The sequence below is a fragment of the Marmota flaviventris genome, chromosome 4 (assembly GCF_047511675.1).
Source record: "Marmota flaviventris isolate mMarFla1 chromosome 4, mMarFla1.hap1, whole genome shotgun sequence".
In the NCBI taxonomy this organism is placed as follows: domain Eukaryota; kingdom Metazoa; phylum Chordata; class Mammalia; order Rodentia; family Sciuridae; genus Marmota; species Marmota flaviventris.
The window spans coordinates 143358433-143383404 of NC_092501.1; the positions used below are offsets into that span (position 1 = coordinate 143358433).

A 24972-nucleotide genomic window follows, 5' to 3' on the forward strand; every position below is an offset into this window, starting at 1 on the left:
TGAATTCTTATTCTGTTTTAAGGAATAAAGTGCTATCCAAATCTGAACTGAAAATAAAACCAACTTCAGATTAAACTAAATTGCTACAACTTTGTCCTTTGACAGCCTCTTCTATGTGAGGATGGAGCAACAATTTTTCTGAAACAGAACAGCCCTCACCAGCCAATGAACCTGGTAGCAACTTGATCTTGGACTTTCCAATCTCAGAACTGTAAGAAATAAATTTCTGTTCTTTATAAACTACCCAGTCTTAGGTGTTTTGTTATAGGTACAGAAACTGGTACCAAGAAGTGGTAACAGTTCTAACATTTGCTTTTTATAAGGCAGAACTTTCGAGCAATAAACTCTGATGTTTGGGAGAAGAAAATTGAAGCAAAGTATGAGGCTGCTACATGGCTTATCGTCACTACTTCCAGTAAAGTGTAAGGAAAACAAGTTAAAAGATAGAACTTATAATCAAAAGGGAAACAACCTAGATTTGGAAAATTTTTAGTTGGGCAGGTCACAAAAACTAAAAAGATGTGTTCTGAACAGAACACTAAGCAATTATTTTACAAGGAGATTAGTATGTATAAAAGGAATCCAATTTTGCTTTTCATCCAGATAATGGAAGAATGACTTCAAGGACATTTTGGATATTTTCCCGACCCCCACTCCTATAACAATGCCAGAGTCTTGAGGTATTTGTTAATGGTATCTAGAGAGAGATAATTACAATTAGATGAGGTCATGAGGATGGGGTCAACATGATGGCATCTTTTATAAGAATAGGAGGGCTGGGGGATATAATTCAGCTGTAGAGCACTTACCTAGCATGCTTGAGGCCCTGAGTTCCATTCCTAGCACCGTCAATTTTTAAAAAAGGAGGAAAAGAGGAGGAGGATCACTAACAAGATAATGCTCACTCTAAGTGATGCAATATAAATTTTTAGTCTGACATTAGCAAGCCCTCAACAATCTGTTCTCAACTATCGTACTACTATTTCCTAAAATGTCCTACATTTCAGTCTCAGGATCTACTTACTAGCTACAAAGTCTTAGGCAAATGCTTATAAAATGGAGATAATACAATCCATAATAAAATGAGAACCAAATCACCTCCCTGCAAATTTCAATGGAGAATTATTAAAAAACAATGCAAGTTCTTTAAAGTTTCTTGATTTTTGTTTTTAAAGCCAGCCACTGTAGCACATGCCTATATTCCCAGCAACTCAATAGGCTTGCCATGCAGATGGTTCACAAGTTCAAGGTCATCCTAGACAATTTAGTGAGTACCTGCCTCAAATGAAAAAGTCTGGGGCATAGCTAAGTGATACAGTGTGTGCCTACCAAGTGCAAAGCTATGGATTCAATCCCTAATACCACTGAAAGACAGGAAGAGGAAGAGGAATAAAGAAAAATTCTTTTTAAACCCTTGAAAGTTGTACAACTGTTTAGACTGTAAATTTACAATTTAAAGGTATGTAAATAATATTTCAATGAAGCTAATTCTCTTTTTAAAAATATTTTTTTTAGTTGTAGTTGGACACAATAACTTTATTTTCTTTATTTTCATGTGGTCTGAGGATTGAACCCAGGACCTTGCACATACTACATGAACATTCTACCAATGAGCCACAACCCCAGCCCCAGAAGCTAATTCTTTTAATCCAGAGAAAAAAGAGATTATTTGATAAATGAATTAAAACAACTGGGTATCCATCTAAGGAAAAAAGTGAATACATTACACCGTTATTTCCAAAACATTAAAGATCACAGTCTAAAATAATAAGCACATATATCTCCTATTAAAATATCTTATAAGAATAACATTATTTAACTACTCTCTTCTGTCAAATTATATGCTCACTCTATTTTCTTCTTTCTTTCTCTCCTAGAGATTGAAGCCAGCCTTGCACATTCTAAGCACACACTCTGCCACTGAACTACACCACCAGCCCCTCACTGTATTCTTAAAAATAATCCTATACTTTACAATCTAGAAAAAACTCAATCCCTACACACACACCTGGGCTCCATATTCCAGACTGAGACATGATGAAAAAGAAGAAATACACAGAGTTAGACAGGAACACCAACTTTTGCCACTTACTCTTTATATGATCTTGAGGGGGAAAAAAAAAGTTTCTTTGCTTCATCTAAAAAGGATGTAATTCTATCTCAGAGTTGTGGTAGAAAAATTAAATGGATCAACCCATGCAAAGTACTTAGCATCCTATCTCATAGGTAATCATAAGTGCTTTTTCTCCCCTCTTCTCCAGAAAGTCTTCCCCAATTAAACTGTTAAAACCTCCACTTCTTGATAACATTGATATTGCTTGTTGGGGGGGTGGGGGGGAGCAGTGTAATTCTTTTTGACATGTTTTATATTGCTATTTTCAATTCTTTAAGCCTTTATTCTTACATGTTTCTGTCTTATCTAACTATTTAAATTATCTGTAATTATACTATATTTGTATAATTGCATATACTTTATACCTTTCTGTATTCTTTAATCAATTTATTTTGATTCAACTTTCCTGAGAGTAGGGGTTTTTTGTTGTTGTTTCATTTTGTTTTTGTTGTGCTGGGATTGAACCCAGGGCCTTGGACATGTGAGGCAAGCTGTCTATCAACTGAGCTATATCCCCAGCCCCCGAGTACGTTTTTTAAGTCAATAAAAAGATACAATAAATACTCACCCAAACTTTATAAAATACTTAATGAAAATGATATTTTATTATTATTTTTTTTATTTTATTTTTTAGTTTTCGGCAGACACAACATCTTTGTTTGTATGTGGTGCTGAGGATCGAACCTGGGCCGCACGCATGCAAGGCGAGCATGTTACCGCTTGAGCCATATCTCCAGTCCAAAAATGATATTTTATTGACTTTATTTTTCCAATGAGGATATTAAGACTCAGAGATGATGACAATACAGCAAGTGCAGCCCCTCAGCCATCACCTGCACTGTCCTTTACTAGATTGTGAAATGGTCACAGACTGAGCAAGCACAGCTGATTGTGAGGCCTGCTTCAACAACATATTTAATCTAAGTCTCATTTTCATCCTATGTAAAAACAGAAAGATAATACCTACTTTTCCGGTTTGTTGTGAGAATAACACAGTATATTGGCATACCTGGATAATATAAGATGCCCATTAAATGGTTAGATGCTCATCAAATGGTTAGTTATTATGGTCATCATCTGTATCCATTTATTAGTTTGTTCATAAAAATCTATTCTTTCTGATGAAACAATAACAAAAAGAAAAATGTACCAGGCACAAAGCACATGCCTATAAACCCAGCTACTTGGGAGGCTGTGGCAGGAGGATCACAAGTTCAAGGCCTGTCTGAGGAACTGAGAGACCTTGTCTAAAAAGAGAAAGTAAAAAAGGCCTGGGGATAGTAGCTTTTTGGTAGTTTGATGATGTGCCCTAGGGTTGAATTCCCCAAATGGAAAAGAAGAAAAAAGAAAGAAATGTACTAGGAGTAATATTCCACATAATTTTCTTTCTTAAATTTTTAATATAAATGGTGAAAAGGTAGACTAGTACATTTTACCCATCTGTTATAAACCTCACAGGATTTGTTTTGAAAAAGACTCAACCCCAAAGTAGGTGGCTAAGCAAGACATTTTTCTGTTTGAAGGGCTGGACTTCTCTAAAAGCTCACAAACAAAAAGACCAAGAGAACTATAAGAAAACAAGTAATATATGCCTGCACTACATTTCTAGCCCTTATGACAAAGTGTGAAGAGTCATAAAGGGACCAGGTCCATATCTTCAATTCTCTACTTAAGTCTGAGTCATCCTAACCAATATTGCTGACAAGCAGAAAGAAGTGAGATCCTAGTAATAGAGAACATCAATCATGAGTCAAATGTTTTAGGCATATTTACTTATGAAGAGGATGAAATACCTGGAGTTAGACAGAAATGTCAACTTTTGCCACTAACTAACTATATGAGACATTTAGATAAATGTCTGAAGAGACAAGATGTACTAAATACCCTGATCTGATCATTATACAAGGTACACATATATTGCAATGTCAAACCATACTCCACTAATATATATAATTACCATGTGTCAATTAAAGATAAAATATAGGGCCTGAGTGTATGCCTCAGTGATACAATACTTGCTTGGCGTGTGAGACCTACAGCTTGATCCTTAGCACTAACTGAGAAAATAAAGGGGGAGGGGTGTGAATTTGAATAGGTACAAAGGGAGAACATGTAAAATGAGAACCTGGGATGATATTTCTACAAACAAAGCAATGCCAAAGACTGCCAGCAAACTATCAAAAGTTAGGTCAGGTTCTCTTTCACAAAGAATAGATTCTCCCTCACAGCCCTCAGAAGAAGGCAATCCAGTCCACAGCTTGATAGCAGATTTATAGCTTCCCAAATTTTGAGAGAATAAATTTCTATCCTTTATCCCCCACAAAAGATGCAACACAGGTATATCATTAAAAAAAAAAAAGTTAAATGGAAATTAATAGTCAAGAGAAAACACAGAGGCAGATACTATACCAAAGGGGTTGTGGGGGGTGTGAAGGGTGAAGAGGGTATTTCCAGGAAAAAAGGAGAGAGATCAGTGGATTCAATTAAGAAGGAGGAGGGAAGGGGAAAGGGAGGAACAGTAGAATGAAATTGACCAAACTATCCTATATACATATATGAATATACCACAGTGAATTTCATTCACCTTTATTTATAAAATACTAATTTAAAAAACAAAACCATAAATAATAGAAGAAAGATCAAGAGAGGAGAAGAAAGGGAAAACGGGAGGAGAGGAAGAGAGGGAAAGAGGAAGTACTGGGGACTGAATTAGAGCAAATTATATTTCATGTTTGTGTAATTATGTCAAAATGAACCCTAATATTATGTATGTATAACTATAATGTACTAATTTTAAAAATAAAAAAAAAGAGAGAAAGACAAAGAAAACAGGCAAGGTGGCAGAAGCCTGTAAGCCCAGCTACTTGGGATGCTAAAACAGAAGGATCACAAGTTTGAGGCCATACAGAAGACATTAGCAAGACCTAGTCTCAAATTAAATTAAAAAGAACTGGGGATTAACTCAGTGATAAAGTACTTGCCCAGCATGTACAAAGCCCTGGGTTCAATACTAAGGTGCTAGGGGAAAAAAATATACTTAAAAAAAAAAAAAACCTGTTCACTCAGTACTAGAGTGTGTTCTCCATAGTATATTAGAAGCTTGATCTAATGTGTGGTGTTATTAAAAAGTGGTGAAACCTTTAAAAGGTAGAACCTAGTAGAGGATGACTTGCTCACTGAGGGTACTGCCCTCAGACGGAATTAAAGTAATTCCCATGGGACCTTGGATTAGTCTCATGATAAGGTTACTATTAAAGAGCAAGATTAGTACCTCTCTGCTCTTTGGCTTCCTGTCTTGCCTTGTGATCTCTCTTTCTCTCAAATGAACTACTGCTTCAATGCCTTCAGCCATATGATGCAGCCAAGAGGATCTTCACCTGAGACAGCAGCACCATACTATTAGACATTCAGCCTCCCAAACTGTGGACTAAATAAGCCTCTTTTCTTTATAAAGTACCTAGCCACAGGTATTTTGTTATAGTAATGCAAAACAGAGTAACATACCTAATAAAATAAGATACCAATTTGTTATAACAAAAATACTTCAGAGAAATCATAGGTTTTTCCTATATGGTACACTGAAACCATGACATCATCAACACAGATTTTTAGAATACTTTTTTACTCATTCTCAATAAAGAACAGAACATAATATTAAAACACAACCTGAGGGCTGGGATATACCTCAGTTGGTAGAGTGCTTGGCTTGCATGCAAAAGGCTCTGGGTTCTAATCTCCAGCACCACCAAAAAAAAACAAAAACAAAAACAAAAGAAAAAAGAAAAACCCACACAACCTGAGATAATTTCATAGAGCTAACAATACAGTTCACGTACCTAGTTTTCTAGTAATCGAAATCTGACTAGACCAATCTTTCCCTCTTAAAACTCTCATCCTTCTGCTTTGAAACATTTGTTCCTGGATATGTCAGATAGATTAGACAAATACACAGGAAAAGAAAATACATAGGTAAAATCATACCCACAACCATTTATAGGTAGTTTTATATGCATGACCTTAACAGACCTTTCAGATACACATGATTATCACTCATTGTAGTGAAGTGTCAGAGAAGAGATTTGAAATCTGAACAGTCTTACCTCAAAGGCTTCAGAAACCACCACAGAACATTCCTCTTAGTTGTTTCTAAACTCCTGACTCACATTTCCAAATGCCTATTACTAAATGTCTCTAACTAGATATGTGACACATGCTTTTCTTTCTTTTTTTTTTTTTTTTTTTTTTGGTGGTGGTGGTGCTAGGGATTGAACCCAGGGCTTTGTGCATGCGAAGCAAGTACTCTACCGACTGAGCTATATCCCCCGCCCCCATGACTCATACTTCTAACCTAAAAACTCACAATTATATTTACTTCTTTCTCTCCCTCAGCAATCCCCCACCCCCATCAAGTAGTTACATCACCAAATCTCTCAAATGTGCTTCCAATAATTAATTTCCACTGCCCTAAACCAAGTCCTTCACATTTCTCTCTTCAACTGTTTTAAGATAGCTCCAAATGGTCTTCCCATCTCCATCCTTAGATGGCAAAAAACAAAAAAACTAAATTTTTAAAGCCACTACAGTTTATCTTTTTAAAACATACTTTAATCAAAGCACTTATTACTTTGCCTAGAAAATAGAAAAGCCTTCACATTGTGGCCATAATCTATCATCTGGCACCACTCTCCATAATATAGCCTATTCTCTTGTCACATAGATAACTAGAGAACAAAACCATGGACAATGCAGAGTCAATCATCTGCATAAATTAGCAGACCTACAGAGAGGAAAGTAGAAATTTAAAAAACTGCAGTCTTTCTGGCAAACTGACCCTTATGGAAGTTGTCACACCTTTTCACCAAGATAGCCACAGCAATACCTCTAGTAAGAATTTAAAAAGAAAAATCCTAATCAACTGAAACCCCACTGTTCCACTGGAGTATATGCAGTACACTGTTTTCAGCTTTAAAAAAAAAAAAAATTAAGATATCCATCATTATTTAGTCTTTTCAATCAGAAAGGAACTGCAGCTGCAGTGCAGCAAGATTTCTGGCAAAACAGCTGGTTCTAATAATAGTGAACACTATAGGCCTTGTAAGATGAATCTGCCATAACCTTGACAACAAACAAATTGGACTCCTAAGAAAAGCTATTTAGCACTTTTAAATTTAAATATTTAAAAATTTGAATATTTCCTTAAAAAAAAGTCTTCCAATAAAAGACAGCTTTAGTTTGGAATATATCCCAAGATTACTGCTATATTATTAATTTTTTCCTACACAATCAAAAGCTGCCATAAAGAAATAAATGTTTTGAAAAGTTTTCCATTGTTCTTGTTTTATCAGAAAAGCAGCTTGGAAGTTAATACTGGAGAGAGAAAATTTTATTTTTAAAACCAGCTTACTTGTCATGTAAGTATCAGCTTAAGATCATCCAAACCCATGGTTCACAGAAAACTGAGGAGAAGGTTAATAGTGAATTATGGAGAAACTGTACAGCAAACTGCAAGCATTCCCAATTCTTTTGCTAGATCCTATAGTAAACTAACCACTGGCCTTTTTTGTTTCATTTTTCCCTCCTGATTATTAAAAGACTTATTTTAAAAATAAAAACAATTTAGAAATATAAAATGAAAGTCTCCCATAACACAGAAACAACTTATTAACAACTCAGTATGCATTTCTTTAGGTCTTCTTATATATCTTTTATTTATTGTTTTATTAAAACTTTATAGTTATATATGTAGTTAGGTTCATCCCAACAAACTCATATGTTCATCTTATACATCTTTTAAAACAGCATATTTTGCATACTATTTTGTAACTCCTCCCCCCACCTTCCATTTAGCATTATATCTTAAGCATTTTTTCTTATCAGAACAGAAAGCTATAACTTATTCTAACTGCTGTATGGTAACCTACTATATAGATGAGATGACTGTTAAAAGGAATTTCACTGTTCTCAACTTTTCATTACCTCAGATCAGCTGCAATAAAAAAAACTTGTATGTATATATTGTATTTCTCTAGGATAAGTTTAAACATGAAATTATGTCAATGGATGTGAATATTTTAAATTTTAATGAATTATGACCTCTATAGAGGTCAGAGCAGCATAAATTCATATGAAGAATGTATTAGGCTGGGGCTCAGTGATAGAACACAAGTTTAGCATATGCAGCATGGGTTCAACCTCCAGTGCCTTTTCCCCTTATACCCACAAATCACTAAGTAGCAGTAATCTTTTTACTCTTATCCACTTGAGATGTGAAAAAAAAAAATAAAAGCTTGTTTTAATCTAATTTCAACTTTTATACACCTGCTATAATTCAATGTTGACTATTCTCTAAAGGCCCACGTGTTAAAAGTCTTAGTCCCCAGGGTGGTGTGGACCTTAAGGTGGTAATAGGGCCTATTAGAGGTCTTTGGGAAAAGAAAGAGAACTTTGAGAACTTTAAAAACTTAAATAAGTGAAACTCTTGTGTCTTCCTCTTTCATCTTTGCTTCCTAACTGTTGATGTAAGCTGTCTTGCTCTGTCAAGCACTGCCATCACAATATGCTGACTTTCCACAGGCCCAGAGACCATGAATCACTGATTGGAACCTCCAAAACTATAAGCCAAAATAAACCTTTTCTCTTTATAAGCCAATTACCTCAGTATTTCATTACTGAAATGAAATGCTAGTATGATGTTTATTGGCCATTTTATTTCTTCTGTAAATAACCAAAGATTTGTAAAGAGCCATCATCTTTTTAAATGGGGCATTTATCTTTAGCTCCTCAGTGACCTTACTGTTACAATAGTGGCTAACTTGAATAATCTAGCAAAGACTGGATAAACACCTCAGATAATTCTAGTAGGATATGCTGTATTAGAAAAGGAATGTTTACCTTCTATTCTCAATACATTAGAAAGAGCATAAACTTTGAGGTAAAACAATTTAAATCCTCAATACCAATATGACTTTGAGAAATTACTTAGCCTTTAAGTGACAGTTATAAGTGTTAAATGATAGGAATAGTTACATATTTTATGCCTGGCATACAAGAAGAACCCAAATGTTATTTACCTAGTCTTTCTTCAATGAGGGAGGAAAAAAAGGGGCTTACTGGTTGATCAATAAACATTTGTATTTCCAAAGTTTTGATAGATCATATTTTTTTATAACCTCACCCAGTTCAATGGCTTTAAGTGCTATGTGTTATTGGTTCAGATATGAGGCTCATTTATGAGACAATGCAAGAAAGCTTAGAAATGAAATGTTAGGGTTATAAGAGATCTAACCTAATCAGTGCACTAAAGTCCCTGATAGGGATCAACTGAGTGGTAACTGTAGGCAGGTAGCGAAAGGAGGTGGGACCTGGGGGTGTCCCTTTAAGACTTATTTTTGTCCTTGTTGAGTGGAGCTCTCTCTCTCTCTGCTTTTTTTTTTTTTAAGTTATACATGGGCACAATATCTTTATTTTGTTTATTTATTTTTATGTGGTGCTGAGGATTGAACCCAGGGTCTCACACATGCGAGGCAGGCGCTCTACTGCTGAGCCACAACCCCATCTCTCTCGGCTTCTTGATCATGTCATGTCCTGTCCTGGCCTGCTTTCCTCTACCACACCCTTCCACCATGAAGTGCCTTACCTCCAGCCCAGAGGAATGGAGGACTGTGACTCCTGAAACCGTGAGCCCCAAAATAAACTTTTCCTTCTTCTTCTTAATTGTTCTTGTCAGGTCTTTTGGTCACAGCAGCAAAAAAAGCTGACTAAAACACCATGCAAACACTGACTTGAGTTTCTATCTTTTATTCGCTAAATTCCTCAAGAACTCCAAATGCCTCAAAATCTCCATTTGAATGTCATATATATATATATATATCTCAAAAGTAACGAGTTCAAGCTGGGCATAGTGACACACCCCTTTAATTCCAGTGACTTGGGAGGCTAAGGTCAAGAACACTGCAAGTTTTAGACCAACCTCAGGCTCTTAAGATTCTGTATCAAAAATAAAAACAAATAAAAAGAGCCAGGGATATAGCTCAGCAGTAAAGCACCCTAGGTTCAATTCCCAGAAAGAAAGAAAAAAGTAACCTGTTCAAAACTACACTCCTGATCTTCTCTCCCATGTCTGCTCTTTCTGTAGCTTTTCCCATCTCAGGTGATGCTAACTCTATCTATCCTTCCACTTCCTTGAAACCCAATCAACTCCTCTGATGATCTATATCCAACATGAAGTTACATTGATTGGTTCTATCTGTAAAAGTATCCAGAATCTGACTAGTCTTAGCACTTACACTGCTATCTCCTGCTAAGCTAGACGACTGCAAACAATTTTCTAAATTCTGTCCTGCCCTCTCTCACCAAAGAACCCTTTTAAAATCTAAGTAAGGCTGGGTGCAGAGGCACATACCAATAATCTCAGCAGCTGAGGAGGCTGAAACAGAGGGATTCCAAGTTCTACGCCAACCTCAGCAACAGAGCGAGGCCCTAAGCAACTTAGTGAGAACCTGTCTCTAAATAAAATAAATATTACAAGGGGCAGGGTGGAGGAGCTGGGGATGTGACTTGGTGGTTAAGTGCCCCTGGGCTCAATCCTTGGTACCAAAAAAACAGATTAAAAAACCTAAGTCAGATCAGATCACTTCCTTTGACTGAAAATAAAAGCAGAAGTCTTAACTCTTCCCCCTTCTTCACTCCACATCAAATTGTCTCTAGCCTTCTAAATGTGCCAGGTATTCCCCATCTCTAATATCATTGCTCCAGCTATTCCCTTTGCCTAAGATAATCTTTTTCCTCTTAACTAGCTTAGCTCTCTTCCTTCCAGTCTACATTCAAATAGTTCCATCAATGAAGCTCATCCTGATCTCACTATTTATTAATGTACCAACTCAACCTTACTTCTACATCCTCATTGCCTCTTACTCTATCCTATTTCCTTTTTCACAGCACATCATCTTCCAACATACTATAAAATTAATGGAGTTATTTTTATAGTGTCTGCCACACTCACTAAATGTAAAGTCTGTGAAGGGAAGATGCTTTTATCTATTTTATTTTGCCTAATACCTATATAGTAACTAACATACACACCAGTAAATGTTTATTAATTAAGTGAATGAAGATGGGCATGGTGGCACACTCCTACAATCCCAGCTTACTCAGGAGACTGAAGCAGGAAGATCACAAGTTAGATGCCAGTCTGGACAACTTATCAAGACCCTGTCTCAAAATTTTTAAAAATAAAAAAGGGTGGGGATGCAGTTTGATGAGTTCAATTCCCAATTATCGCAAAAATAAATGAACGAATGACTCTCCATTTGTTTTTTAAAGACATTATCTGTATATATGAAATATTTTTATGATATATAAATGAGCACCTTACTTAAATTTTTCTTTAAAAGCTGCCTTGCTAATTTTTCCAAGCTTTGGGACCTGGGAGAAGATGCCCTGTCCCATCTTTGTCAAGAATACTCTTCTTCAGAGCTGGCTGATATACTGCTAGTCTAAAAACTTTATGAAAAATCACTTATGCAATTCAAAAGGCTCTAGGCTATGGATGCAGTTCAGTGATAGAGCACATGCTCTGCATGCACAATGCCCTGGTTCAATCCATAGCATTAAAAAATAAAAATAAAGTCTCCATTCCACTTTTGTCCTTCGTCCCCGATTTCCTCAAGTATGCAAGCAGATTCAAGAACAGCAATATCAAGACAGGTTTATGAACAGGTGAGCAAAATAAGAAAGTTAAACCAAATGATACATAAAGTCCTTTCCAACTTTATCCAGCTCTATTTGTGCTTGAAGGTATCAAGAATGTAGATGAATAATGAAAGACAAATAACCAATAATATTACATACATAAACAAAATTCCCCAGCAATTACTAGACTATTTACAAATACTATAAAGTTACAAAAGATATGATTTACCTAACTATCTCTAGACATGTAAACTATGGGAGGAGGGGGTCTTTCTGCCACAGTTACAATATGAACAAATATTTTAAATATCTTATTTTTAGCCAATGGTAAATAAAATGCACAGACTGTCTTAACATACCAAGTTTGAACCATGTTACTGAAGATTCTGTAAGCTCCCTAAGATACTACATGTTGTATATTTGTATATTTTTACTTACAAATAAGTGTATATAATGTATTAAGACATAACAACTTGGGGCCATCATTTGTAACAGTAAGACAGGGGTTGAGGGAGTACATCTCAGTGATGGAGTGCTTGCCTACCAGGGGCAAGGCCCTGGATTCACTGTCCAGCAAAACAACAACAAAAAGAATCTAAATACCCACCATATAAACCTGGTGACACAAACATGCAATGGAACATTATGCAGCCATAGGAAAAGAGAATAAGACAGTTCTTAATTTTTTCCCATGTAAAAATGGAACAAAATATAAGCAATTAGGAAAGAAAATTCAAAATGCATTAGGCTTCCATGTGTGTACTCACACATGTATGTACATGTGTGTCAATATGTACTAGAGGTCCAGAAATAAAAACACATGAATGATAGTATAGATAGAAAACATTCTTGAGTTGGACACAAGTATAAGCCTAATTACTGGGGAGGCTAATGCAGGAGGATTATAAGTTTAAAGACAGCCTAGGCAACTTACTGAGATCCTAACTCAAAATAAAAAAAAAATAATAAAAGGAAGGCTAGGAATACAACTCAGTGGCACAACACACCCCTGAGTTCAATTCTCTGTACAATTCCACCAACAACAACAACAGAACGTAAATATTTTTTAAAAGGATAGGAATTAAACTAAAAAGAGTAACTGCTTTTAAAGAAAGGAACCAGGAAACTTGGGAGGAAAGGAAACTATTTTCCCCTCTGTATCCTTCTATGCTATTTAAATTTTTAACTTATGTATTATAATTTTATTTTAAAAAATAAGACATTATTCACACTTTTCTAAAGCTGAACTTTTTCATCTTAAAAATATGATTAAAAGCTAGCTTTAAAAAACTAGGGACAAGGGATAAGGTTGGGGCTCAAAGGTAAAACGCTTCCCTAGCACGTGTGAGGCACTGGGTTTGATTCTCAGTACCATATATAAATGAATAAATAAAATAATGGTATATCAACAACTAAAAAATTGTTTAAAAAAAAAACTAGGGACGATATTTTTTAAAGAAAAGGTAATATACCAAAAGAGACGTCAAAAAAGGAGGAGTTTGTTTTATTTTTTTTAATGAAGAGGACTATTATCTACATGCTAATTAACTCAGTCAAAACTAGTGATTAATATGCCCTTATCTACATACTGATATTAATCTGCTGAGTGGTCAGTATTTCCAAAAGTTGTAAGGAGGAAGAAGGGAATAATTTCAAAGATTAAATATGAAATAATTTGTATTCTAGAACATGAACATCTTAAAAACACAGAAACCATTTAGAGCCAAAGGGATTTTGAATATCATGTATTCCATATTCCATTCTCCTTTTTTACAGATAAAGAAATGTATTTCCACATAGACCAAATGAGTAGTCCAAGGCCACAAAGTTATGTATAAGACAAAGCACTAAAATAAAATCCCAAAACCCTCAGTCCAGTACTAATTCCTATATACTAAAAGGATACACAAATACTAGATGTATTAATTTGTCAACAAATATAAAGTAACAGCTCATCAAATATTTTATCATATTCTAATGTGGATCATTAAACTACAAACAGAATATAAAGTATGCTAACATGGAATAACATATGTGAGAAATTACAAAACTCATGTGTGTCCACATATATGTTCCAGACTGAATTCTGTTTCCCCAAAATTCCTACATGAATCCCTAACCACCAATGTGACTGTATTTGGAGATAAGATCTTCAGGAGATAATAAAAGTTAAATGAAGTCATAAGGGTGAGAACCTAATCCAAGAAGCCTGGTGCCCTTATCAGAAGAGGAAGGAGGAAACATAAGCACCCTGCTCTGTGAGTGCAACATGAAAGGCCATGTAAAGACAAGAGGTAGCTCTGCAAGCCAAGAGAGCCCTCACCAAGAACTCAATTTCCCAGCACCTTGAACAGGGACTTCCATCCTGCGAACTAAGAAAGATATTTTGGGCCTGGCTAGGTGGTAGCACATGCCTGTAATCCCAGCAGTTCAGAAGGCTGATGAGGCAAGAGTATCTCAAGTTCAAAGCCAGCCTCAGCAATAGCAAGGCGCTAAGCAACTCCGTGAGACCCTGTCTCTAAATAAAATACAAAATAGAGCTGATGATGTGGCTCAGTGGTCAAATGCTCCTGAGTTCAATTCCCGGTAACCTCCTCTTCCCTGCCCCGCCCGGCAAAAAATAAAAAAGGTGTTTTGGTTTGCTTTTGGCAATCATTTATCTTATAAAAGAGTCACTTCAAATGTACTTTCATGAAAAGAAATACATTACCTGGGCTTCACCTGGACTTATGTTATATCCCCTCCTTGAGTTTTCCTCATAAAACTTATTAAGACCTATTATTATCTTATACATGTATGTTCCCCACAAGATCAATTAGGGCAGAATTCGTTTTGTTCACTATTCTCTTCCTTTCACCTAGATTAGAATTTATCACTCTATAAGCACATTAGTAAGTGAAATAGATGGTATTATAAAACCTTTGTTATATACTTTGTGTATTATAAAATAAAACTGTTTACAACTATGCTAATGGAAAATTCTCAATACTTCTCACAAGTTGATACAGATGTGTGGAATGAAAAGGTTAGTCCTGGCTTAAAACCAGTTTTGCCACACGTTGTTTCAAAGTTAGTATAATATGGACTTGAAGTTTTGCATGGCACTGCTCTCTTCCACTTGTATAGACAACCACAACTTAATAACCTATATCTTATTTTACTGTTCTTTAACATGTGCTCTCAAAAAAGTTTGAGAAAGAAAGGAAATACAGAGGTTAAACACAGATTTATTATTAACAATATTCAATAACAGTAGCAACTTGGACTGAGACTCACAATGTACCAGGCAATGCCTAATGGCATCTCAGGAAATCTCACAGCAATTCTGAAGTAGGTACTATTATTATTTCCACTTGGGGGTGAGGGATTCTGGGAATTGAACCCAAGGGCCTCAAACATGCTAAAAACGCATCCTACAACTGAGCTACACCTGCAGCCCCAATCTCCATTTTTTTTTTAAGTAGCAAAGAGGTGTTTATTGAGAGCTAGTTTGGTCCTCCACGCACACAGCAACTGGTGATGCTGAGAAGCCCCAGCCCAGGGTTTGCAGCAGTTTTATACTCTTTGGGGAAGGCAGGGACTTCACATACATCATAGCGTCTCTTAGCAAATCATCACACACCTCGGGAAAATCAAACAACAATTCTTAACATTGATTAGCACATTCACTGGCAGGAACAAGTTGGGTAAGGGTAATTGGTTAGTACAAGAGGGGGATTCGTTTGAACTGATTGGTTTAAGCCATGAGGGGAGTACGTGCTGAACTACATGGTTTCCCAACATGTTATCAACCACCATAAACTACTGGGAAGGTCTTCTGGCATCCCAGGTATTTTTCCTGTCTCATGCTGATTGGTGGTTGCTAGGGGGTTGCTATGGGTCCTCACCTAGCCTGAGTCAGGGATACCTGGCTCCCCAGATCTCTCCTGTTATTTGTAGATAAACAACTCAGCAGGGTGGGTATGTGCCTATGAGTGCTCTGTGGGTCTTTCCAAGGACAAGGATCACGCCCCCTTCCTTGGACAGGCTTTGCTCTGAGGCTGGTTTTTCATTCCCCCCTTTGTCTGGAAACTTGGGAACTAATCATGGTTCCCTCAGTTGAGAGTCTATCTGGGCAGGCTCTACATCTTGGTAGAGTAAACAGTAACCCTCAGGGGAGAGTCTTCAGCTTCCCAGACTCACTCAAAATTGGCCTCCTAGATCCAACCTGACTCGCTTTACCTATCTACACTGTCTATTTATTTCTGGCTTCATTCCCCCCTCCAATTTTAGGAACTCCTTATTGCTATAAGGAGAAAGGGCGACAGCTCATTCTGGCTACTTCAGAGCTGAGAGAGGGCGTCGAACGTGAGGGGGATCCAGGACTTGGGGGACGACTTTTAGAAGTCAGTCCAATCTCCATTTTTAAGATGAGAAATCTGGAACTTTAGAGTATTCCATCTGAGATATGTCTCTAACCAAATTAGAGCTGTAAAAGAACCATATTTTGGTAAAATTAATTTATTGGTTTTCAAATAATGTTTCCAAAACATAAGCACTGACATAAAAGATATTTTGGTTACTAAAAACTGAGCACCTTTAATATTAAAATTATTGTGAAAATCTAGCAAGTTGAAAATATTAAAATTGCATCAATAAAATGTCAAGAATCAACAATTCAAGCCAGGCAAAATTTTGCACACCTATAACTCCAGCCTCACAAGAGGCTAAAACTGGAGGGTAGTAAGTTTGATACCAGCCTGGGCAATATAGCAAAACCCTATCTCAAAAGAAAGCAAAATAACAACAAAACGAAAGAACAAGTCAGTTGAACACAATTCATATTTCAGCCTCAGAAAACTCAAGTACAACAGAATATGAAATGTCAAAAATTAAAGTAAATGCCTTAATTTTTTAAATCAACTATTATTTCATAAACAACAATCCTGAATGCCAGAATATTGCCAGGTCAACAGAAAAGCTTAGAGTTAGAAAATGTAATATACTACATACATAAAAAGTAACAAATAAAGACAGAAAGTTCAAAAAGTACAAAAGTATAGTTCTCTTACAAGGCTGAAACATGATTGCAACTAAGTGTACTATGAAAAAGTCTTTGTGATTCCATTTTCCAATGCTTGCACAGTTAATAATAAAATTTTCTCACTTCCAGAAATTTAGTTTAAATCTATGTGAAACACTAACAAAACAATTCTGCAAATGTGAAGTACTAAGGCAATCTTCAAAAACTTAAAAGCCTAGATATTAACAAGTTACCCAGTTTGAGTAGAGCGAAGAGTCTTATCCCACTAACAGTCCTAATTCCAATACAAATAATAGTTGATCTTTTGGTAAACCAGAAATCTGTATTTCTCTATTAAAGTTGTTATCAACTAACCCAGTTAAAAATCAACATACAAGGAAATTAAAAACACAATTTTACAAATTTTACCCATCACAATGGTTACAATTATAAGACAGAGAATGCCAAGTTTGAGGGAGAAAGGGAAGCAAGTGAAAAATCATCAACTTCTAGATTGAGTGTAAATGTGGTACAATCATTTGAGAAAAGTTACTTGACATCATTTAATAGTGCTGAACCCTATTAGGCACATGAATCCTATTAAGACGCAGAAATATTCCACTAATAAGTAATCCAAAGAAATGTGTAGACTTGCTCACCAAAATTCATGTAAGAAAATTCCTAATAGACAAAAACTGAAAACAATCTAAATGCCCACCAACAATAAGAAAATAAAATGTGGTATATTCATTCATACAATGTAACTCTATTCAGAAAAGAGATTAAAGAGGTTGTTCCTACAAAACAACATGAACATATCTCACAAGCATTTGTTGAAAGCAGCTCACTTATGACTACATACTATATTATTCCACTGACAGAAAGTTCAAAAAGTACAAAATTAGTCTGTAATGCTAAAAATCGGTATAGTAGTTATCTCTGGGAAAGGGTAGTGAGAGGACAAAGAACAGAACTTTGAGGGATACTGATTAAGTTCTATTTCTTGATCTCACTGCTACTTATATGGTACATGTTGTCTTATGAAAATTCTAAGAACTTATCTAGGTGTATGCTCTGGTTTTATTATGACCCCTAAAGTTCACATATTGGAAACTTATTCTGCAATGTAACAGTGTTGGAAAGTAGAGCCTAGTAAGAGGTGATTAGGTCAAGTGGGCTGTTCCCTCATAAACAGATTAATGTCCTCATCTTGGGAGTGGGCTGGTTATTTCAAGAATGGATTTGTTACAACAATGAGTTCAGTCAGCTTGCTCTCTTGTCCTTCCACTTTCTGCCATGGGATGACACACACAAGGACTTCATCAATGCTGGTACCTGGGCATCCCTGCCTCAAGAATAGTGAAAAATAAATTGTCTTTACAAATTACTTGAGTCTGTGGTATTCGGTTATAGTAACACATAACATACTAAGAAAACTGGCAAGGAAAGTGGAGCTGTTGCTATAACAACTACCTGAAAATGTGGAAGCAGCTCTGGAACTGGATAATGGGTAGAGAGAGGCTGGAACAGATTTGAAATGAATTCTGGAAATAGCCTGTACTACTGTGAACAGAACGTTAAGGCCAATTTTGGTGAGGGCTCAAAAGAAATTAGCTGTAGGAAAAGTCTGAGACTTCTTAAAAGTTATCTAAGAAGTTATGCTAAGAATGCTCATGGAAATATAGATAGCAAAGGCAAATCTGATGAGATCTAGGCTAGAAATGAAGAACATAGTATTGAAAACTGGACTAGAGGCCCTCCAGTTACAAATTCAGGCTCTCCAAATTCACAAAGAATTTGGCTGAACTGTGTCCATGCCTGAGAGCTTTATGGAAGCAGTTTTAGAACAGTGAACTAGGATATCAACAAAATATTGAAATAGTTACATGACTACTTTTAACTATACACAGTAAAATACAAGAGAAAAGAAATTACATAAAGACAGAATTTATAATTAAAAGAGAAACAGAACAAGATTTAGAAAATTCATAGCCTAATCAAGTAAAGAATCAAAAGAGATGTTTAGGAATACAAACCAAGACTGTGGCCAAGCTACCCTTTGCAAAGATTAGTACAGATAGAAAGAGAAGGGGTTACAAAGATGACGAGAGAATGACCCTATTATGGTTTAGATATTAAGTGTCCCCCAAAAATCATGTGTGAGACAATGCAAGATGGTTTAGAGGATAAATTATAGAGTTATGAGAGTCTTAACCCAATTAGTGAATTAATCCCCTTATGGGTGGTAACTGAGGGCAGGTAGGGTATGGCTAAAGGATGTGGGTCCCTGGGAACATGCCTCTGTGGTATTTATTTGCATCTGAGAGTATATCTCTCTCTGCTTCCTGATCATGATGTGAGCTGCTTCCTTTCGCAAAGATGTTCTATCTCACCTCCAGCCACCAGGAGCTGGCTGCCAATGGACCAAGATGTCTGAAACTCTATGCCCCGAAGTAAACTTTTCCTCCTTTATAATTGTCTGGTCAAATCTTTTAGTCAGAGGAGTGAGAAAACTAACTACAACAGATCCCAAAAGCATTTCAAAGATCTCTGAAGCTTCCTCTCTCATCAAAGGCCCAGAGCTCTAAGGCAGAATGGTTTGGGGAACCTGGCCTGTGCAGCACCCTCCATAGGCTTGCTAACCTGAGTCACCTCAAGACTCTACTCCCAGCTCCCAGTAGCTGCTGCTCAAGCAAGCCCAGGTGCAGCTCATCTCTCCAGAATGTATACGCTGTAAACCTTGGTGGTATCTATGTAGTACTATGTATATATAAGGACACAGAATGCAAGAGTGGAGACATGGTGGTCTCCCCTAGAAAGGATGTTCCTAACAGCCTGGGGGCCCTGACAGAGTCTTGTGGTGGAGTCAGAGCCATCAGCAACCACCATTAGGACAACACCTAGTGAAGCAGCCCCAACATCACAAAACCATAAGGCCACCAGCATGCAACTGAGACACTGGCAGGCAAGAGACTCCAACTGAGGAAAACTACTAGAACGACTGAGTCCATCCAGCAAAGCCATGGGGGTGGGACTTCTTGAAAGCTCAATCTCCACTCCAAGATGGAGTCAAAGGAGATTATTCTCCAGTTTTAAGACTTAATGTTGCCGGGAGTGGCAGCACACACCCATAATCTCAACAGCTCAGGAGGCTGAAGCAAAAGATGACAAGTTCAAAGCCAGCCTCATCAATTTGGCGAGATCCTAAGTAACTTAGCAAGACCTTATCTCAAAATGAAATATAAAACGGGATGAGGATTAAGCGGCCCTGGATTCAATCCTTGGTACCAAAAAGAAAAAGATTTAATGTTGTTTTCCTTGTTAGGTTATGGACTTACTTGCAACCAGATACCACTTTCTTCTTGCCTATTTCTCCCTTTTGAAATGAGAGTGTCTATCCTATGTTGTCCTACCACTGTTTTCTAAGTACATAATTTATTAATTTCACAGGTTTAGAGCTGGAGAAGAATTTACCTCAGAATGAATCATGCACTGAGTGTCACCTATATCTGATTTAGATGAGACTCCAGACTTGGAACTTTTAAGTTGATGCTAGAATGAGTTAAGACGCTGGAGACTATTGACATGAAATGAATGCACTGTGCAGTGGAAGGATGTGAACCTGTAGGAGATCAGGGGCAGAATTCTATGGTTTGAATGTGTCACTTAAAGTTCATGTATTGGAAGGTGGGCTCCAATAAGACATGGTTAGGTCACAAGCGCTCTGGTCTCATGAATGAATTAATGTTGTTACTGAGGAACTGGATTAGTTATCAGGAATGGAACTGTTACAAAAGCAAGTTTCGGCATGCTCTTGCCTTTTTTGCCATAAAATTATGCAGCCTGATGGCCTTCACCAGATGCCAGCATCTTCATATTGGACTCCAGAACAGTGAAAAATAAGTTTCTTTTCTTTATAAATTAACCATTCTATGATAGTCTCTTACAGCAACACAAAATGGCCCAAGACACTATTTTATACAGGTTCTTCAAAGCCAAAACACACATACCTGAACATACAAGAGAGCCAGGAGACCAAACAAAACATTTCTGCAAGCACATCCAGCTTATTAGAGCAGATCAGCTATGACCACTCAGCTGAAGAAATACTGAAAATATCAGATCAGCAACTAAGAGAATTTTACTCTCCTAATAGCAATGCTTGTTAGAATGTGTTGTCTATGTTAATTGCCCCATAAGTGAAGCCTACCTCAAAAAATACAGTGTGAGAATAGAGTAAAAGGTAGCAAGTACATTATAAAGTGAACAAGTGAAAAATTCAAAATGGCCACTAACTTTACTTGCCACTCACTGATAAGAAGCAATTTTATCTCATCCAGAAGTTACAACCTAGGTATTACTGAGATACCAAGAAACCTAACACAGAAAAGAGGAGCATCAACCAATCAAGTTAAATGCCACAGAATCCAAATATATAAACCAGGTATTTAATCAGATAACTGTTAAATGACTAAGTATTAATTTTAAAATGCCTTTTTCCCATTAACTGTCTATCCTCAAGACCCTATATTAACTCAATTAACTTCCTTTTCTAAGATACGAAATGGTCACCGAATATACCTTCAGCTCCTATCTTCACCTGTTTATATCCTATCTGATCTTTTATGTCTCAACTTTATATTTATGTGGTAATATGAATACCCCAGAAATATCACCTATTAAATCCAATACCAGCATTTTTTTAAAGTGCATCTTTCTGTGGGTAGATACTGTTCAGTTTCAATGCTTATCAAACATTTCTCATAATCTCAACCACAACTCAGTCTTCCAGGAAAATTTTACCTTGAAAATGCAAAGTTGCTGCTCAAAAGTGATTAAAATTCCATCAATAAAGTAGCCATTTCATAAGATATCTGAAGTTACAAATTTTTTAGCCTATCAATCTCACCAAATACATCTTCATTAAAGTCAAATCCATCATATGAAGAGACATGATCTTTAAAATACAAATCTCTTGAAAGATGGTTATTAAATAATCCTCACAGAATATATCATATCAAGTTAACTTAAGTTTATTTTTAAAAAAGACAAATTTTTTTCTGCTGCCCAAGTTAAACTGCCATCAAGTTATTTCAAGATCTAAATGCTGTTCAGAATCCAAGAATATAGGTCTCCCGGTTGGCTTAGAAATGCTCAATATACTAAGAAATAAAAAAGGAAAAATTCACACCTCTCTTCTCTTTCACCCAAGCAATAGCATACATGCAAAAGCTGTGCAAAGAACTCTATCAAGGCACAAGGACGTGAGTTTGCTTGATGCAAAGTTGTGGAAAACAGGATCCCTACTAACGCCCAGTTAACTTATTATAGCTTTCAGGAAAACTACTGAAATACGGGTCTCGTGAAATTCCTAAACTCCCGACAAAGGCTGCTGTTCGCTCCCTCTTCATCCTTAGAAAGCATTTCTTGCCTGGAAAACCCTTCTCCCGCAAGCCTTCTACAAACTTTTTCTGTCCTTTCGACCCACTTAAGCAAGCCTTAAACCAGCCCCTCCCACTACCCGGTACACACACCTCCCTCCCACTACCCGGTACACACACACACACACACACTCACTCACTCTCTCTCTCTCTCACTCTAGGGAACCTCGACAACCCGGCAGACAGCACTCTGCACTGGCAAGCAAAACACATGTGCTTGCAAACCCAGCCCCTTTCCACACCCCCCGGAAACGACACCCCTTTCTCACACTCCGCACGCCACAGCCCATCCCCCTTCCTCCCCGCCCCCACTCACATCACCCCAGTCCACCCACCCACGTTCCCAGGAACCTTGCCTCCCCTCGCTCCCGGGCTCGCCGTAGGCAGTGGGGAGGGGAAGCAGGAAGGAGGAAGGAGGGCTCAGGCCTGGCCTAGGCCTCGCAGACGCCCCGAGAGGTGAGGGGGGGAACCGAAGGCCGGGCTCGGTTCCCGTCTGCAGCAGGGCCTCGTCCGGCCCTAGGCCTTCCCGGCGCCGCCGCCCGGAGGTGCAGGTGGCCCTCCCGCCCGGATATACTCACTTGCCAGCCGCGCTCCATCGAGTCCCCCGCCGCTGCCTCCTCCGCCAGCCGTAGCTCCGGTTCCCGGGCCCCCGAGATCCGGCTTCTTGGGCCCCGGGGGCGGGCCGGCTCCCCCGCCCGGGACAGCTCCAGGCGGAAAGCCGGCCACCGGCGCGCCCGCCAGAGCCAGGGGGACGCTGTTGCTATGGAGGCCGAGGCTCGGGGCAGCCCCGGCGGCCGGGTCCTCATGCAGGAACTGACACTCCTCCCCGTAGAAGCAAGTCTTATCCTTGGCGTAGTAGCGGCAGTACTTCAGCTTCACTCCCGCCGCCGCCCCGCCGGCGACACCCCCGACCCCCGGCGGGGCCACCACCGCCACTGCCGCCGCCAGCGAGGAGGAGGAAGAGGAGGCGGCGGCCGAGGGGGGCGGGAGGCCGCCGCCACTGTTCATGGCAACGCCGCAGCCTCGTCTTCCGCCGCCGCCCGAGGAGCCGCCGCCGCTGCCGCCACCATAGACGGGGGAGGGAAGGAAGACGCTGCCGGTGCCAGATAAAAGCCTGGGCGGGTGGGTCTGTCCCGCTGCGGGAGCCGGAGCCGCCCGGGGAGAGGGGGGAGGGGAGAGGGAGGGAGGGAGGAGGGGGTGGGAAGGAGGGGAAGGGAGGGGGAGAGTTGGGATTCTCTCTCACTCACTCTCTCGTTCTTGTTTCTTAAAGGGGCCGCGCTGGACGACGGGGTGGGCGCGCGGACCCAGACGGGGACTTCGAGAGCGCGGGCTGGGGAAGAGGGTGCAGCGGTGGCGAGCAGGTGAGGCGGGCCGAGGGGCCGGTTTATTTTTAAATTCTGCCTCCGCTGGCTTTCTCGCACTCAGGTTCCTCCGAGTTGTTTATTCCATTTTCCTCTTCCTGAGACGGCCGTCGCTCCTGCGCGTGCGCGCCGAGGCGCGGTGGCTTGTGGGTAGCGGGAGCGCGAGGGGAAGCCTGGCCCGGCGCCGGGCCCCCCGGGGCATCCGCGAGCTGGCGGCAGTTGGACGCGCGGTCCTCGGTGGCGTTCCTGGATGCCTCTTGGGTGCTCAAGTTCTCACGAGACCGATAACTTCCTTTTCCGTATATCTCCTACTAATATAGCCAGGTGTCGTTTTTTAATTGAAAAGATAAATTTGACAGAACGTAACCTGCCGTTTGGGGAGGCTGCACTCAGGCATGGGGCCCCAGCCTTGGCGCGCTCTCACCAATATTTATATTCTGTTTGCCACATTTCCTCTTCCTCTTCCCTTTTTTCACAACCCCCCACCTTTTTTCTCCCTCTCGAAGGTGATGAGATTACCTTAGCTTCTGGGCTCTTTTTCAAAAAACTAAGCCAAAAAAGGTTGATGTCGATCAAACCGCCTGCTCAGTGCGGCACCTGTTTTTTCTCTGTATTTATATTACTCAAGGCCCTCAGTAAATTTTTATGAAAAATAAGATGCCACCTGGGACAACACTGCCTAGGTAGCACGGGAAGACTTCATTTACTAATGTACTAAATTGCTTTTCTCCAATCAGCCTAGTCTTGGTGATTTGAAATTCATTTTTAAAAGATAGTTTTGCCCTCTGCGATCTCTGTTTACTGTACTGGGTTTTTTAGAGGGGTGGGGGTGTTAAGGAATGATAATGAAGGGAAAATTAATTTTTAACAGTTCTGTTTCCGTAAAGATTTTCAAAGGCAGATCACTTTGAGGGGGATAGTTTTTAAGGGGGATAGTATTTAAGGAAACAAACAGAGAAAGTCACAGAAGAATGGATATAAGCAAAAACAACACTGCAAAAAGGGGGAAAAGTGGATTCTGTAGATCACAAACTGGTAAGCCTGGTGACGTTACTTAGCCAAATTTGAAAAGAATACTAATAACGTTAAGTTATGTCTTTCTGTTTAAAATAATTTACACGTATTGAATTATTCAGCAGATATTTATTGATACCCATTACATATACCAGGAACTGTACTAGGAGCTGTGGAAGTAAAAGCAAACAAGGTGCAGTCTTACCTGAGTTCAAATGGCTGGTTATCCTCTAGTTGAGGAGGCATGAAGTACACCCATGATTGTAAACCAATGTCTTAACTGTCTTATGGGCTAACCATATCACAATGGCTATTAGAGCATATTAAAAATGTTAGACTTCTGGAGAAAGT

General features: G+C 38.7%; 1 protein-coding gene across 8 annotated transcripts in view; it reads right to left on the minus strand.

The window, feature by feature from the left end:
• The window catches only part of Pan3 (poly(A) specific ribonuclease subunit PAN3), a 137654-nt gene extending 113923 nt beyond the window's left edge, over nucleotides 1-23731 (minus strand). For 5 of the 8 annotated variants that reach the window (XM_071611586.1, XM_071611584.1, XM_071611583.1 and 2 more), the window contains exon 1: nucleotides 22825-23730. In XM_071611586.1, coding sequence (XP_071467687.1) covers nucleotides 22825-23254 — 430 coding nt within the window. In that variant the 5' untranslated portion in view covers nucleotides 23255-23730. Of the gene's footprint in view, nucleotides 1-22824 lie in introns of all 8 variants that reach the window. The other 3 variants (XM_071611582.1, XM_071611585.1, XM_071611580.1) reach the window with 2 other exon arrangements.
• Nucleotides 23732-24972: the final 1241 nt, after the last annotated feature.